The 16,202-nt window shown below is 43.2% G+C and overlaps 1 protein-coding gene and 1 pseudogene across 3 annotated transcripts; both read left to right on the forward strand.

Annotated features, from left to right (window-relative positions):
* The first annotated feature begins 683 nt into the window (after positions 1–683).
* AKAP5 (A-kinase anchoring protein 5) lies at positions 684–11,432 on the forward strand. 2 transcript variants are annotated; one of them, XM_081154493.1, is made up of 2 exons: positions 684–780; positions 5,512–11,432. In XM_081154493.1, the coding sequence occupies exon 2, from the start codon at positions 5,774–5,776 to the stop codon at positions 7,055–7,057; it is 1,284 nt and encodes a 427-aa protein (XP_081010619.1). In that variant the 5' UTR covers positions 684–780; positions 5,512–5,773; the 3' UTR covers positions 7,058–11,432. The 2 variants fall into 2 exon arrangements, with proteins under 2 accessions (XP_081010619.1, XP_081010618.1); XM_081154492.1 differs by lacking the exon at positions 684–780 and adding an exon at positions 2,173–2,339.
* Positions 11,433–15,286: 3,854 nt separating this feature from the next.
* LOC308565401 (large ribosomal subunit protein eL21 pseudogene) lies at positions 15,287–15,747 on the forward strand (annotated as a pseudogene). Its single transcript has one exon. The product of its transcript is annotated as a large ribosomal subunit protein eL21 pseudogene (transcript).
* The last annotated feature ends 455 nt before the right edge of the window (positions 15,748–16,202 follow it).

A 16,202-nucleotide genomic window follows, 5' to 3' on the forward strand; every position in this document is an offset into this window, starting at 1 on the left:
CAGTAGGTAATAGCCTCTCAGTTGGTTGAGTGGTATGGATTTCTTTGGGCTTGTTTAAAGTTCAAAACTATCAGCAGGGTTAGCAACCCATCTGGGGATATAAAGGACATTTTTACAGACTGGTGTTTGCTGAACGAACAAGTAGATATTGAATTATTATTTTTTATGTTTTTATTGATTTCAGAGAGACGAAGGGAGAGGGAGAGAGAGAGGTAGAAATATCAGTGATGAGAGAGTCATTGATCGGCTGCCTCCTGCACGCCCCCACCAGGGATGGAGCCCGCAACTCGGGCATGTGCCCTGACTGGGAACTGAACAGCGATCTCCTGGATCCTAGGTCAGCACTCAACCGCTGAGCCATGCCCGGGCCGGGCAGAAATTGAATTCTTAATTACAACTAAACTAGATGCTTCTGGGTTTTCTTGTTTTATGGTTCTTATCTCTTTTATCTGTGAATTTAAGACCTGACAATTAGGATTCAGCTTTGCTATTGTGTCCTAATAGTTCTTTCCTTAATAAGTCTCAGTGACAGCTATAGAATGTTACCAAAGTAAAATGTATCCCTGGAAAAACATCCAAAAATGGATAACTGAGATTTACTCTCCTGAAGATCATGATCCTATTGAAGGAAGGAGGGAAGTACAGCTGCTGTTCAGCAGTTCTTCCCTCCTCCACCATTACAGGTTCTTCATTTGACTGATGTGCCTGGGAGGGACCGGAGGCGGCGGCAGGAATTGTGCATCGTTCAGGACCTCAGCTGGAGCTCCCAGGAATGCCCTTGTAAGTAATATTAAACCCAAAGCAAGTCACCCTAAGCTCTCGTAGCAACACCTTTCATAGGTGTTAATGAAAGCAATGTGCTATGTGTACAAATACATGCTTGTGGTGCTTTTCACTATGGCTAGCAGATTGTTTAAAGATTCAGAAAATAGCCCTGGCCAGTGTGGCTCATAAGGGTTGCCGGTTCTATTCCTGGTCAGAGCACATGCCTGGGGTTGCCTGCGGGATGCCCGGTGCCGGGGTGTGCAGGAGGCCCCCAATCCATGTTTCTTTCTCTGTCTCCCTTCCTCTCCCAGTAAAAATATATATACATATACACACACACACACACACACACACATATTTATTTATTTAAAGATTCAGAAAATGTGTGAAAATGCACAGCCTCGTCAGTAAGGCAGGAAGTAGATGGTGCCTGTGCCCTTTGCTCTGACTGGCACTGGAACTGCCCACCCCTCCCCATCCCCCCGCTTGCTTGAGAGGGACAAGGTTCAGCAGGCATCTGGGAATATCCTGAAGGAAAATATGGGTAACTGGTAGCTGCCTCAACTTGTTCTTGGAGATACTGAAGCCATAAAAGATGGGCGGGGCTGGGTTCCTGTGCCCTTCTGCCCTGTGCTCACACAGGTCCGTTACCTCTACCTGCCGCCCAGAGTGTGGAGACCGGGGGGGGGGGGGGGGGGGGGGGGGGGGCTGCGCTTCGGCCTCCGACAGCCTGCTTGGCAACCAGCCAGGACAGGATACCCTCGTTACACCCAAACCCACTCCTGGTAAAGTGGGTTTTTTGCTGCTCTTGTTTCAATTCATCGATGTAATTTTCTCTCCAAACAAATGAGATCCCATGCTGCACAGACGTTGTTGTTTTAAATTTTTACTTATTGATTGGAGAGAGAAACATGGATTTGTTGTTCCTCTTATTTCTGATTCATCGGTTGCTGCTCGTACGTGCCCTCCTCTGGGACCCAACTGCAACCCTGGGGGTGGGGACGACGCTCACCAGCGGACACCCGGCCAGGGCCCGCGCTGCAGGTTTAAACCCTGCTTTAAAATGGGATATCTGCCGTGCCTTCAAATATTCAGCCTGGGGTGGTGCCGGGGTTATAACGGGAATGCCTATCGTTTAAAACCGGATTTTGCCTAGTTCGCGTGCCAGAAAATGTGCGGCTCCCGGCCCGCGTCCCCTCCGCACCTGCCGGCTCCCCCGGGGCGCCCTGCCCTCGGCTGAGTGCGGTCAGGAGGCGGGGTGCGCGCCCCGGCGGGAGCGGCCGGGCAGACCCCCCGGCGTGGTCCCGCGGAGCCCCGCGCCCAGCCCCCAGCCCCCAGCCCCCGCCGGCCCCGCCCCGCCCCGCGCCCTCGCCTCGCGCGCATTGGTGCCGCCGGCTGTCAGTCCCCGCGCTGGGGAGGGGGCGCCGCCGGGCTGCGGTCCTTCCGCGGAGGGCTGGCTGCTCGCTCGGGGTGCGACCGCGGCTGCCTGGGGGCCTGGGGGCCCCGCCCGGCCGACGCTCTCCCGTACTGGACAGCAGGGACCCCCACCCCGGCCAGGCACCCCGGCACCATCGGTGAGTGAAGGAGGGCGAGGAGGTTGCGGGAGAAGAGGGTGCGGGTCCGCTGACCCTGCGCTGCGGAGTGGGCGGGAGGTGCCCCTGGACCCCCGAAATCTGCGCCCCCCCGCCCCCGGGAGATGGCCGGTGTCAGAGCCGGGAAGGTCATTTGTCCGTGGGACTCTGCAGCCGGCGCGACCCTCCTGAGCTCTGCCCACCCCCGAGCCTTCCCGCCCGTCCTGGAAGGTGGGCTGCGGTGGGCTGTCCCTTTGCCCTGCGTTTGAGGGAAACGGGGCTCGCGTCCCCGGCGCGTAACTGCGGGCGGCTGGAAGCGGGGCTCCGCTGCGCGCCCCGCGCGCGCCCGCCCGAGTCTCCCGCGCTCGGCTCTGCGCCCGGCTCGTCGGCCGCCCGCCTGCGGGAGCCTGCGGGAGCCTGCGGGAGCCTGCGGGAGCCTGCGGGAGCCTGCGGGAGCCTGCCGGAGCCTGCCGGAGCCTGCCGGAGCCTGCCGGAGCCTGCCGGAGCCTGCGGGAGCCGCTCGCCCGGCGCCTGCCCCCGTGCGCCCTCTGCCCAAGGGGAAAGGGAAGGGGGTTTCCCGTGGCTTCCGATTTGGGCTTTATCAGGAAACGACATCTGGGACTTTAAGATTTTTGAGGCGATAAAACTACATTTGCAGGTTGAGAGCGAATCATTTGCAGTCTAACATTCTGCAAAGTTTTCATGTCTACAGATTGCATTTTCCCCGTTGCAGTTAGGTTTCCATCGGGGTATTTGTTTTACCCCTGCAGCGTGAGCGTGAGCTTCCCCAGCAGCCGTCCCTGTTAGTCTGAAACGATACATTCCTGCACATGACCTAGTTTCGGCATCGCTGGCGGTTGTACATCCTCTGAGCAGCAGAAGTTTTCAGGAGCTGCGAGCTCATAGGAAGTGAGACGACTTGAAGGAAGCTATAATCAGCTGTCCTTCTGGAACTTACGGGAGCATTATAGGAGGAGGGACTCTATAAAAACGGTCATATTTTAGTTCCATTATTGTGATAGGGTAACTGTCTTTCTGTCAGAGGCATGAAGTACCTAACACCCAACCTGAGGGGGTACTTAGATCATAAACTCATTTTCAGAGTTCCAGTTCCCTATGTGGTTTGTAGAATCCAGAACCCAAATAAACCTTCAACAGCGAAGGATTTACATAAAAACAGTCCAATGACTGAGTCCCTTTGCTTATTTTAGGACATCCATCTGCTAAAATTCATAGGAATTTTGTGAGATGATCACCTCACATCTTTGTTCATTGGTCCCACATTCTGTGGATAAATTTTTAAATATACCTTTATATTTATACATAACTAACCAGTTTGCCAGTTGTACAGCTTATCATTTATACTTGGCTTTCTAGAACCAAAATAACATATAAGGAATTTCAAAAGTTTAATTTTAAAATAGGAAAAACTCAATCTAATCTTGATTCAGTTATGAGTTGATGGGCTACATAATGGTTACATAACCATTAAACATTGTTAAAATTTTTGACTAGCAAATCTAGTACAGATTAGCATCTTTACACAGTTCATTTTTCTGATGAAATTTTTTTATTTAAAAGAATATTTTTAAAATATATATATATATCTTTATTGATTTCAGAGAGAGGAGAGGAGAGAGGAAGAGAGAAATAGAAATATCAATGATGAGAGAGTCATTGATTGGCTGCCTCCTGCACACCCCCAACTAGGGATCAAGCCCACAACCCAGGCATGTGCCCTGACCTGGAATCGAACCCCGATCACGTGGATCCTAGGTCGATGCTCAACCACTGAGCCACGCCCGGCCGGGCTCTGATGAAATTCTTAAAGCCCAGTTTCAGAGCACGGGCTTCAGAAACAATCTTGGGTTGAATCTGAGCTCTGTTACCTACCAGCTGTGTAATCTCAGGCAAGTTGCTAAACGTCTCTGAGCCTGTTTCTTCATCTGTAGATGGCGATACCACCACCTACTCACTTTGTAACGTGGGGAGGATTAGAGATGTATGTAAAAGTGCTGAGCACTTCCTAATATACACAGAAGTTGCTCAGTAAATGTCAGCTATTACTATCATTTGCTCTTACTGACCTTCAACTATGTGCTCATTATGGAAAATGTTTGAACAGCAAATACTTAGGGGGAAAAAGTCAACATTATACAGCTGAATTTAAGAGTGGAGAATGACAGTAATGTTAAGTTTCCCCAGCGTATGTATGGAAAGTAGCGCCTCCTTGATGGAACTTACATGTTTAGAATAGAGAAACCTTAGGTGTAATGGAAAGAACATTGTAGAATCAGAGTCTTTAGTTCTAGCTCTGGCTGTGACCTTACCTAACTATATGGCTTTCAACAGGCTAACTGCCCATTCTGGTGCTTGATTAATCTCAAATAATCTCTAAAATCCTTTGCAGCTTCAAAATCCTTTATTGCATGTAGTAAAAATTACACTAGCTTGCTGATCACCCTACCTTTCTTTGTTTCTTTGTTAACTTGCAATTCAGAGTCATAAACAAGTCATAAAGACAGCCCAACTAGCTGTGGCCAGTGTGGCTCAGTCGGTTAGAGTGCTGTCCCGTGCACCAAAGGGTCCCAGGTTCAATTCCCAGTCAGCATATACCAAGCTGTGGGTTCAGTCTCCAGTCTGGGCAACCTATTGATGTTTCTCTCGCACATTGATGTTTCTCTCTCTCCCCCTCTCCCTTCCTCTCTCTCAAATCAATTTTTTTAAAAAGTTGACCCCAAGTTTTCTTTTAATCCTTACTTGAGGATATTTTTTCCATTGCTTTTCAGAGAGAGTGGAAGGGAAGAGACAGAGAAAGAGAGAGAGGGAGGGAGGGAGGGAGGCTCATGTGAGAGAAACGTCGATGTGAGAGAGACACAGTGATGGGTTGCCTCCCGCATGTGCCCCAACCTGGGGCTGGGGATCGAGCCTGCAACCAAGGTCCATGCCCTTGGCCAGAATCAAACCCAGGACCCTTCAGTCCATGGGCCGACGCTCTAACCACTGAGAAAAACCAGCCAGGGCTAACCCAAATTTTTATTCTCCAGTCATTTTCAATAAGTTATTAATACGGGAAACATGCCTGGTGGAATCATATGCATTCAACTGAAATTGTCTCTATAGAAAACAACAGGCTGATGGTGAAATAAAATAACACTCTCTCCTCTCTCATCAGGTTGATGTTTAAATAAAACAAAGTCTGTCAAGTAAAGGGCTTTCATGAAGAAATTAAAGAGAAATTGCAAGTAATAGAGAAACTAGGCATTTGCATACTGGAGAAACCACCTCAATCAACTATGTGGAATAAGACAAAAGGAGTGAATACATCTGGAAGAAATTTCCCCTAGTATGATGTTTTTGCCCAGCTTTTTGTCATAAACGGCTGCTGAGGAAGAGAGAATATAGTTTTGTAGAGAAAGAAAAAGTGTAATGTAAAAATGGAGATCCCAGTTTCTGAAATTCAAGTAGAAAGCAAGGATGAGAAGAGATCAGCCGTTAGTCCTCAGGGTGAGAGGCAGGAGGAGAAGGCACCGATGCTTTGCTTCAAGAGAAGAAAGAAATCAGCCAAAGCCACGAAGCCCAAGGCTGGCTCCGAAGCTGTCGATGTGGCCGGGAAGTGTCCTTCAGGAGCAGGAGCTTCTGATCAGCCGCAGCCCCCAGGGGGGGCCTGGGCCTCAATAAAACGCCTTGTAACACGCAGGAAACAGCCAGATTCTTCAAAGCAGCAAAAGCCCTTTGAGGCTAACGTGCAACCTGAAGTCAATGCCGAGGATGCTGATCTTTCTAAGAAAAAGGCAAAATCCAGATTTAGAATTCCCTGCATAAAATTCTCGAAAGGGGAGAAAAGACACAATCATTCCAGAATTATAGAAGATACAGACTGCAGCATCAAAGTTCAGGGAGAAGCTGCAAAGTTGGATACAAAAACTCCAACCCAATCCGATGACCAGGCAGCAAAGGCCAAGTTGACCCAGGATGTAAGTGGAGATGTCTCACAGAAAGGAGGTGATGAGGTCTGTGAACCAAACGTGAGCAACAGCAGAACTTCTCCTGGAGAGAACGTGATTTCAGTAGAACTTGGGTTAGATATGGGGCATTCTGCTGTTCAAACAGGAACTCTAATCCTTGAAAAAGACATTGAAACGGCTGAGGAAGAACAAAGTGTCCCACCCCAGCAAACAAGCCCACTTGAAACTTCAGAAACACAACACCAGCTACCAGGGGTTTCTGAGGCTCTCCCCTCACCTGCAACCCCGGATCAACAAATTGTGGAAGAAGCCAGAAACGACATCCCAGAAAGTGAACCAAATTCGAAAGACCAGGAAAGTGTAGAGATTGTAGCTGAAGAGATTAAGCCAAAAGATACTGAACTGAGCCAGGAATCAGATTTTAAAGAAATTAAAATCAGTGCAGAGAAACCCAAACCAGAAGAAAACAAAAGAATGGAGCCCATTGCTATTATTATTACGGACACTGAAATTAGTGAATTTGACGTTACAAAATCTAAAAATGTCCCTAAGCCATTCTTAATGTCAGTTGAAAATGAGGAAGTCGGGGGTTTTGCTGAGTGTGGTTTTGAGGGTAGAACTTCAGAACAATATGAAACACTCTTAATACAAACAGCCTCTTCTCTTGTCAAGAATGCTATCCAGCTGTCTATAGAACAGCTGGTTAATGAAATGGCCTCTGATGACAATAAAATAAACAATCTTCTACAGTGACTCAATTTCCATATCATGGGAAGAAAAAAATTTAACGATGAATTATTTTACATATTTGTGGCATTTCTTATTCAGTAACAAGTAAGAGATTTTCAGGTGTGGAATTTAAATGTACACTCACAGCCCAGAAGTGCTGAAGAATTAATTAAGTTTCTGAAACCCTGCCTACCAGTAACATGCAGCCATTTCTGGATGGAGGAGGTCGGTACAGATCACAGTGCAAAGTGACATACAGGGAGTTGCTAAAATGGCCTGTGGAGATTGGGGTGCCTGAGGGGAGGAAGATGTATTTATTGAGCACTTACAATATGCCATCATCTCTTTCATGTCTGCTGATGTTGCAAAGCCTGGTTTCCTCTTGATAGTTCAACTCTGTGTATAGGTTAACATTGCATTCAGTTTTCAAAGCTTTTTGTTACAGTGCACATTTATGCTGTTTACAATGGTGACCAAGGTGAGCCTTTTTTTGGTGAATGTGTTATTTATAGTTGTTACAGTCCTAAGCAGTAGTCTTATCTTAAAAAAATTGCTTTTTCCCAATTTCAGCAAAATATGCATAGTTGAATTAAACATGAGCGGTTTCTAGTCTTGCTCAAGTCCCTTACAAAAGCCATTCACAGATTACTTCAAACAGGCAAATAATTACCAAGTGCAAAGCTGTGGGGACAGGGAGTGCATTTTCCCTCTCCGTCCTTCTTCTGCCCCACACAGACTTGTATAAATCCATTTCTGCATGGGATCATCTGATGAAAAGGTAAAAACAAACAAAACAACAGCAACAACAAATGCAAAAAGAGTGGAATATTATTTTCCAGCCAGGAGAAGGCAAACTTCCCCAGTACAAGCCATCACAGAGCACAAGGACTCCTGTTGCAGGAGTACTTCTCCAGAGACCATACTCCTCAGAGTGGGAGAGCGGATTCAAAGCCAGCCTGGCAGGAAAAGTCCTAGGAAATCGTAATAATTTAGTAAAAAATATTATTCATCCTTGACCAAGAATGAGCCAAGTACAAGGTTGAATAGAAGGTTAAAAGTTACTGCTAATGCACATTTTAAATGTCAGTATTCTTTCATGGTGCCCATGCGTTCAGAGACACCAGTAAAAAAACATTTCACATGGACATTGAAAATTAAATTTTTCATCAGGGTTTGTTTGTTTTTTTCAATACAGCTAATCCCTTACCAAAAAAATGAACTTATAACAATGAGAAGGGCTTATCTGCATTTTACTCAGTTACTTAAGTCATTGATTTCATCAATGATTTGCCATACTTTTTGAAAAAGTGATTCTATTTCCACCTTTCTTCTGGCCGTGATACTATAATATACTTCCTTACCTCATAGGTTAGGCTTCGTATTGTATAGTCCCCCGCTGTCTACACTGAGAGACGGTGTTACTTCGAAAGTAGATAAGTAATGAAGTGCTTGCACTAGAGTTGTATGTGTGATTTGTACATTCCTAGAAAAAAGAATGTCCTTTAGATGATTTTAAATGATCTGGTGACTTCATGAAGTATTTATGGATTGCATATAGAAAGTATGTGTTAATTTGTCCAGTAGAATCTTCTTTTTTTTTTTTTTTTCTGTAAGTACATATTGAGACCTCTGGCAGAAGAACCTAATCTGACTTTGAAACTGAACTAAATAATGGATATTATTAGCAAGATTCTTTACTGAATCGAAAAAGCATTCCTCAGATTTTCCTACCTTCATGCTTATAAACTTGGGATGGGGGGGGGATCCACCCAAATCCTTCAATTTAGCAAGATGAAAAGTGGATCGTTCAAAACACATGACCCAATACACCAATTTCTTTTATTTGTACAACTTTTAAAAAAAGAAAAAAAGACAGCCAAGTCATACTCCCTAAAAATACTCTTTTTAATTCACTATATGTGGTGCTAATGGACTTGGACAGCTACCAGCAAAATATCAAGTATTTAAAAGTGAACAATTTAGACCTGATTAGAGTTGGTACATTTTACAGAGTTTTGAAGAATCCTGTCTTCATTTACTGCAAGGATGGCTCAAGCCAACATAACTTGCACTGCAAGTTTTTAATCTCTCATAGGTGAGCAAAAAGCACAGCGCTTATCAGTTATTGAAAATATTTTGAAAGGTTTAGGTGTATTTGGGAATTTTAAAAACATACTAGGGAAATATGTGTAATGAATTTTCTTTTTTTAAGAAAGTAATATTTTATCTAGTCCTGTGTTTCCACACATCCCCCTCTGGTTTGATACATGTTTTTTATTAGAATGTATTACAATGGGTTGTTTTTGTGATGTATTTTTATTAGAATGTATTATAATGAATTGTTTTTATGATGAGTGTACTCGCATTCATTCTTAAGTGGTTTCTCTTCAATCTTTCCTACTGAAAATATCTGGTAAATTAAATAAGTAGGATTCCAGTTTGAGAAAGGAACACAGTCATTAAATTGGTTTCAATCTGACTATATCTTCCACACGGCCAAGTCCTACTATAGTGAATTCTAAGGTCATCCAGATTATTTTGCTGTTGTAGAAATAATTATGACTTAGAAACCTCTCTTAAAACTTTTTATTATAACAGTATTTTAAGCAATCTGATTTTATATGTAAGACATTAAATGAATATAAATAAGTTCTTATTCAATTCACAATCCTTTAACAATATTAAAATGATCATTTAAAAGGCAATTTAATTACTGCACATGAATTTTCATTTAAATTTGCTGTGGTATAAATATTGCCTTTAGTGAACATTTATCAATTAGTGGGGATACGGTTTCTCTTCGAGCTCAGAAGTTTAGTAGGCTGGTTGGCTTATTGGACACTTAAGTTTTTTAGCATGTTATTTCCCCCTCCCCTTTTTTAAACTGATTTCAGAGAGAGGAAGGGGGAGAGAGAAACATCAATGATGAGAGTCATTGGTCGGCTACCTCCTGCACGCCCCCTACTGGGGGTCGAGCCTGAAACCCGGGCATGTGCCCCGACCGGGAATCGGACCATGATGTTCAACCACTGAGCCACACCAGCCCTCCCACCCTTTTAAGAATCAAGTATTATTCACTTTGCTCTACAACCCAGAGAATATGAAAAGCCTCCTCTCTTCTATGTAGCATTATTCACTTAACATTTTCCCAAAGTACTTCACAGGATATAAAAATAGTTCCATGATAACATTTAGATAAATGTAGCAGAAAACAAAAGAAATTTCAAGCAGAAATTGTGCTCCCTGCCACCTCCTCCACTTCAAAGACTGATAAGCAGGTGGCACGGATGGAGTTCTTCGGAAAAGCTGTCTGCATGACTTTCTTTCAAGGTAATCTGACAGCACAAAGCCTGTGATGATCTTAATTGGCCTACTATTTAGTGGAGTCTTGGAAACTCTGCTTTATTTCTGAGAGATTGTGTTTTTTCACCACTATGTGTGAATAGTCTTCCTGCTAAAGGCGTTTAAAGATATGGATCATAACAGGGCATGCGATTCTGAGTTAACTTCATAAATTTCTAACTTCAAGTTGCCTTATTTTTTATAGTTAAGAAATATTTTTTTCAGGATTAACAGCGGAATTTTTAAAATAATTATTAAACTTCAGAATCCCATTGTTTGAAAAGATCCTTTTAACGTCAATCTTATTCAACTGTGTAAAGTCTTTCTAATTTCATCTGACACTTAATACATCAGGGGTTGACTTTTCTGCCCATCATTTAAGGTTTAGAATTCTTTACATTCAAATTCCTATGATGTTTTATTGTGTAACATGAAGTTTCTTATTTTACAGAATTCAAAATTTCAACAGAGTACATTTTATGGTACATTTTTGAAAAGAATTTTTGTAACAATCCTTATTTAGTTATAAAAAATTAACAGAAGGAAATGACATAAAATTTAGATGTCCTGATTAAATTCAGTTTGATTCAACATGTACTGGGTATAACCTATGTCAAACAGTCTGATAAAGGGGACAGGCTCCCTGCCCTCCAAGGGCTCAACCAAGGGAGCAGTGCCAAGGAGCACAGTGTCCCAAGTGCCGTGGGGGGGACAATAAAGAAAAAACAGTTTTGTCTGGTGAGGGAGGTGGTCACCTGAATACAGGGGCAGCTGGAAAGCATTCAGTTTCTAAATAGTTAGGTAGCATATTCGTTCTGGTTTGTGAACAGGTGCAGAAAAATGCCTGCATAATGTTACATATTTATAGTAGTTCTTTGTCTGTAAAATGTTAAGTGGGTGAGCTGTTATGAAAGTCCCATTTTGTATTTCTTATTAAAATTAGTACTATATTACTGTGGATCAGATGCGAATATTCAAGTAATAATACTCTAAGAAAAAAAGGCTTCGACCTGAATTAATACATGTACTGACTATTAATACAGAATAAATGTTTTATCGGCTCATGTTTATTTTCCTTATTCAAAATTTTAAAGAGAAACGTGGTATATTACGTTCATTTCCTAAAACTGTAAAGATCACACTGACGAAACTACTGAGTTAACACTGCAGAAAAGTTCTGCTCTACTGACTGGGTGTGGGACAGACTCCACAATGAATGACATGCCTAAGGCCACCTCCGGCAAAGAGGAACAAACCTAGACCTTGGATTCAATTTCATTGGCCTGATTCCATGTAAAGGGCAATTCTGACTTTGATGCCTCCTATGAATTTGACAGAACCTCCCTTGTTTTCATCATTTCTTGCTTTACTTGTTGTTTCTACTTTACATTAAACTGAATTATTAATGATCTTTATGGTTTTCTAGATAACTAAGCAACCTTGATATGAAAATGCTTATTCAGATGGTGTCTGTTAAGATGATTGTTTCCAAAGTTTTTAAGACACTGGTTTTATTCCCCTCATGTTGACAGCCCTGTTTTTAGTTAAGCACAGCCCAATAATAATAACTGTATGAAATAGCGTGCTTTCCAATTTCTGGACCAATTTAAATCGATAGTGTCTTAAAAGTCCTAAAACTAAACCTTGTTCCAAAGCAAAATGTTTCATTAATGTACAACCACTGTACATAGGGTATTTAATATTTCACATTTTGTAGAATTTTTAATTAAATCACATCTTTCTAATACAAAAGATACACTACCTTTTGCAAAACTTGTCCTCACAGACAATTCTAATTTTCTTCTTAGATCTACCTTTAATGCTGAAGTCTGGAGTCCCCAGGCCCTTTGTGGGTATCTACTCCCCCCCCCTTCCTGAAAGCTTGAGATCTCCAGGGGTTAAGTTCCAGAGCTTAGGAAAGAGTGATTTTATGTGTGGTTGTACATGAGCACACTCCACACCCACAGAAAATCCTGAGCAACGCTGGGCACAGGCACCACGCACAAGGAAGGAAAACCTAGGTGAGGGGAGGAGGGCGCAGTGGCCCAAGCCTGGAGAACTCCCACACGGAGCATTGTCTCTGTAAGTTCCAGCCTATCGTGACAGCAAGAGCATCGATGTCCAGCAGTTTCTGCACATTTGCAAGACAAGACACAACTCCCCACGACTCATTGGTGGCCAGACTCAAATAGGACTTTCGGTCTTATCTTGATCTTTATGACAGTGCAATTGTGGAGCAGGAATTAAACCTGTCGTCATAAACCCCAGGCCTTCTAGGAGATGGGGGCACAGGGCGACACAAAAGCAGATGCAGTCATTTGTACACTTGTACTCAAACCTTTTATTCCCAAATCCCAAATCCCTACCCAAATCCCTCAAGGTCATTGGTACCTTGAGATCACAGGTCTGGTCAGTAGAGCTACAAGTAGGTCCCTGGACCACATCTGTGATCAATTAGTCACACAAATGCAGCTACAGGCACGCATGCTCAAATCAAATACCCGCACGTGAGTTACAGTGAGGGTGTTTCATGCGGAAGAGCTATTTGCAGCGTAAAAACTCAGACTGTCACTTCTCTTTACACAGGTCATCCCAAACCAGAGTATTTTCACCCTCCTGACCAGAGTGGTTAGGCCTGTCCTGTACTGCGTGCAAGGCTGTGGTCTGCCATACAGAATGCCATGCAGTTGGTCACTAAATTTAGGTGAAAAAAGTCAACCTGACTGCCTGATCTATTATTGAGATGTACCATGAACAGCTTTATCAATAATTTTATTAATTTCAGAGTGAATTTGCTTAGAATTATTTTTAGTTTTATGGATTGCCTGGTGAATGTGCTTTCTCTGACCTGTGAAAGATTGAATAGTGAATGATAATCATTATGGTTCATTAAGCTCTAAGGCTTTTTCATATTTACCTGGGTGATCTTAACTATTTTTCCCATTAAGATATAATTTACATACATATAAAATCCACCCCTTTTAGTGCAGAGTTCTAAATTTTGACACATACAGTTGTGTCACCTAGGAAGTATTAATTTTTTTCGTTGTTCTTTATACACCCGTGTATTTTAATATCATTTCCTGGATGCATCAGTGAAAACTGCTCCTTGGTGCAGAAATTCAACGTAAGGGCTTTTTAAGTCCTGCACTTAAACCGGGATAAGGAAAGGAAGGGCTGCACCGCCCAACTCCGGGAGCAGCATTCCTTTGGTAGTGGTGCCCCCTAGCGTTTCTCGCACATGACGGGCTTGGCCATACGTGGTGCTCTAAACACAGCCATCAGTTTGAGAGATCTGCAGACTGTGGTGTTAACAGTGAAACAGATGTTTAAAATAAAAAAAGAAGTCCTACATTTATATGCCTTTCCTTCCACATTTTAAAATATTGTAATAAAAAGGGGACAGGAACCACTGAGCTCATAGCACTGGACTTTGCACATGTGGAAGGACAATGTTGGGAAATGAGAACTGGTCCAGTAAAAGGACTTTTGAGCTCACTCCACTGGAGTCTTTGGTCTGCATTTTAAAACCTTTCCCTTACCTTTGCACAGGTTATGCCCATTTTCTGAAGAACTGCCATGGGTTCTTTAGATTTCCTCCCTACAAGGCACTTACCACAAAATGCCAGTTAACAAAAGTTTTAATACTTGCCTACATATGGTTTGGACTAAGTGCCATATTGCTTCCACTACAGAAAAATGTGACAGAGCTAAATTCACAAGATCTCATTACTCAAAGGCCTGTCTGGTCCACACAAATCTAAACTGGACTTTCCTGAAATTCAGTAATCACACAGACCAGACAAGGGGCGACTACAGCTGGCAAGAGCCTCCTTCTCAGGCTTCCTTCCTGCATGAGCCTCTCCCCCAGGTCCCAGGAGAGCAGGGACCAGTTCAGTTGTGCAGAGACTCCTCCTAGAGCACTGCTGTTCCTTCAGATTTCTGACATGAAAGGACACCATTTAAAAAATATACGTTTTTGCCTGGCCGGGCGTGGCTCAGCAGTTGAGCATCGACCTGGGATCCAAGCAATCAGGGTTCGATTCCCAGTCGGGGCACATGCCCGGGTTGCGGGCTGCAGCCGATCAATGACTCTCTCATCATTGATGTTTCTGTCTCTCTCTCTCCCTCTCCTTTCCTCTCTCTGAAATCAATAAAAATATATTAAAATATGTGTATATATATGTTTTTATTGATTTCAGAGAGGAGAGAAACATCAATGAGAGAGAATCATCAATCAGCTGCCTCCTGCACGCCCCCTACTGGAGATTGAGCCTGCAACCCGGTCATGTGCCCTGGCCAGGAATCAAAACCATGACCTTCAGGGTCCATGGGTCAATGCTCAACCACTGAGCCATGCCGCTGGGGGAGGACACCATTTTTTAAAAGCTTAATGGAAGATACTTTATTTTCATTACTTTGATACAATATCACCAAGTTGTTTTGATTAAAAAAAAGTTTCAACATTGTATAAACATTGGAAATCTGAGAGGAAGTGGGTTCATTCTCCAAGTTGCCTAGTCAACTGTAAACTAAGTTTTAAAAAGCATTTGGTGATTGGGTACAAAGTCCTAGGATAATATTAAAAATAGTATTACAAGCACAAATGATGTGGGCGGGGGAAGAGGACAGTATACTCACTCAGAATTGGAAGGCAGGAGAGCTGACGGCCAGAGAACTCTATTGAAGAGCGCCTGCCTCGGCTTACGCGGGAGAGTGGAACTGGTAGGAAGGAAGGGAAGCGATAAGAAACACCAGCTTGGAAAGTCAGTTACTGAGCCATAGTTGAAAAAGACAGTCAAATCCAGAAAATAATATACAGGCCAACCTCACAGGCTGTGGCTATGAGGGAAAAAACAATTGAGAGGCAGCCTTTTGGCTGGAACCACTACCTTTCAATAATTCACCAAAATGACTAACACAAAGGGAATGAAAGGCACCGCTGTATGTTCTCTAGGCCTTTTAGAAAACATGGAGTTGTTCCTCCGGCCACATACATGAAGAATCTGCAAGAAAGGTGATATTGTAGACATCAAGGGCATGGGCACTGTTCAAAAAGGAATGGCCCACAAATGTTCCCATGGCAAAACTGGAAGAGTCTACAATGTCACCCAGCCTGCAGTGGGCATTGTAAACAAGGACAAGATTTTGCCAAGGGAATTAATGTATGTTTTGAGTGTATTCAACACTCTAAGAGCCAAGATAGCTTCCTGAAACGTGTGAAGGAAAATGATCAGAAGGAAGCCAAAGAGAAAGGTACCTGGGCTGAACTGAAGCACCAGCCTGCTCCACCCAGGGAAGCACACTTTGTGAGAACCGATGGAAAGGAGCCTGAGCTGCGAGAACCCATTCTCTCTGAATTCATGGCATGATAAGTGTAAAAACAAACAAAAAACCTTCTGTACCATTAAAAAAAAGTCCCTGAATTCCTCTCGATCAGGCACACCACTAAAAACTGAGTTTGATGCCTGACTAGAAAAGCCAATGTGATTGAGACTAAAATTCCAAGGTCCTACTGTTAAAGGCTCATAAGAATCCTCAGAAATGCTCAATATAACATCACAATGTGTGATTTTTAAATTATCTTCTGGACCTTGATCGAAGAGGGGTGTCAAGATATTGCAGCACCTAATATATTACAGAATTGTAGGAAAAGCCTCATTAGTCATTACAAAGTAAAGCAAGATCCAGGAGTAGCTAAGTATTTAAAAAAGTGATTAAATAGTGATGCCAAATTTGAACATAATGTAAAATATTCCCTTTTTTAAAGATTTAATTGATTTTTAGAGAGAAAGGGAGAGGGAGAGGGGACAGGGGACAGGGGACA

The sequence above is a fragment of the Miniopterus schreibersii genome (genome assembly GCF_964146895.1).
Source record: "Miniopterus schreibersii genome assembly, chromosome: 1".
In the NCBI taxonomy this organism is placed as follows: domain Eukaryota; kingdom Metazoa; phylum Chordata; class Mammalia; order Chiroptera; family Miniopteridae; genus Miniopterus; species Miniopterus schreibersii.

Coding starts and splice junctions, on each gene's coding strand:
- AKAP5 (XM_081154493.1), top strand. CDS start 5,774: ATGGAGATCCCAGTTTCTGAAATTCAAGTAGAAAGCAAGGATGAGAAG.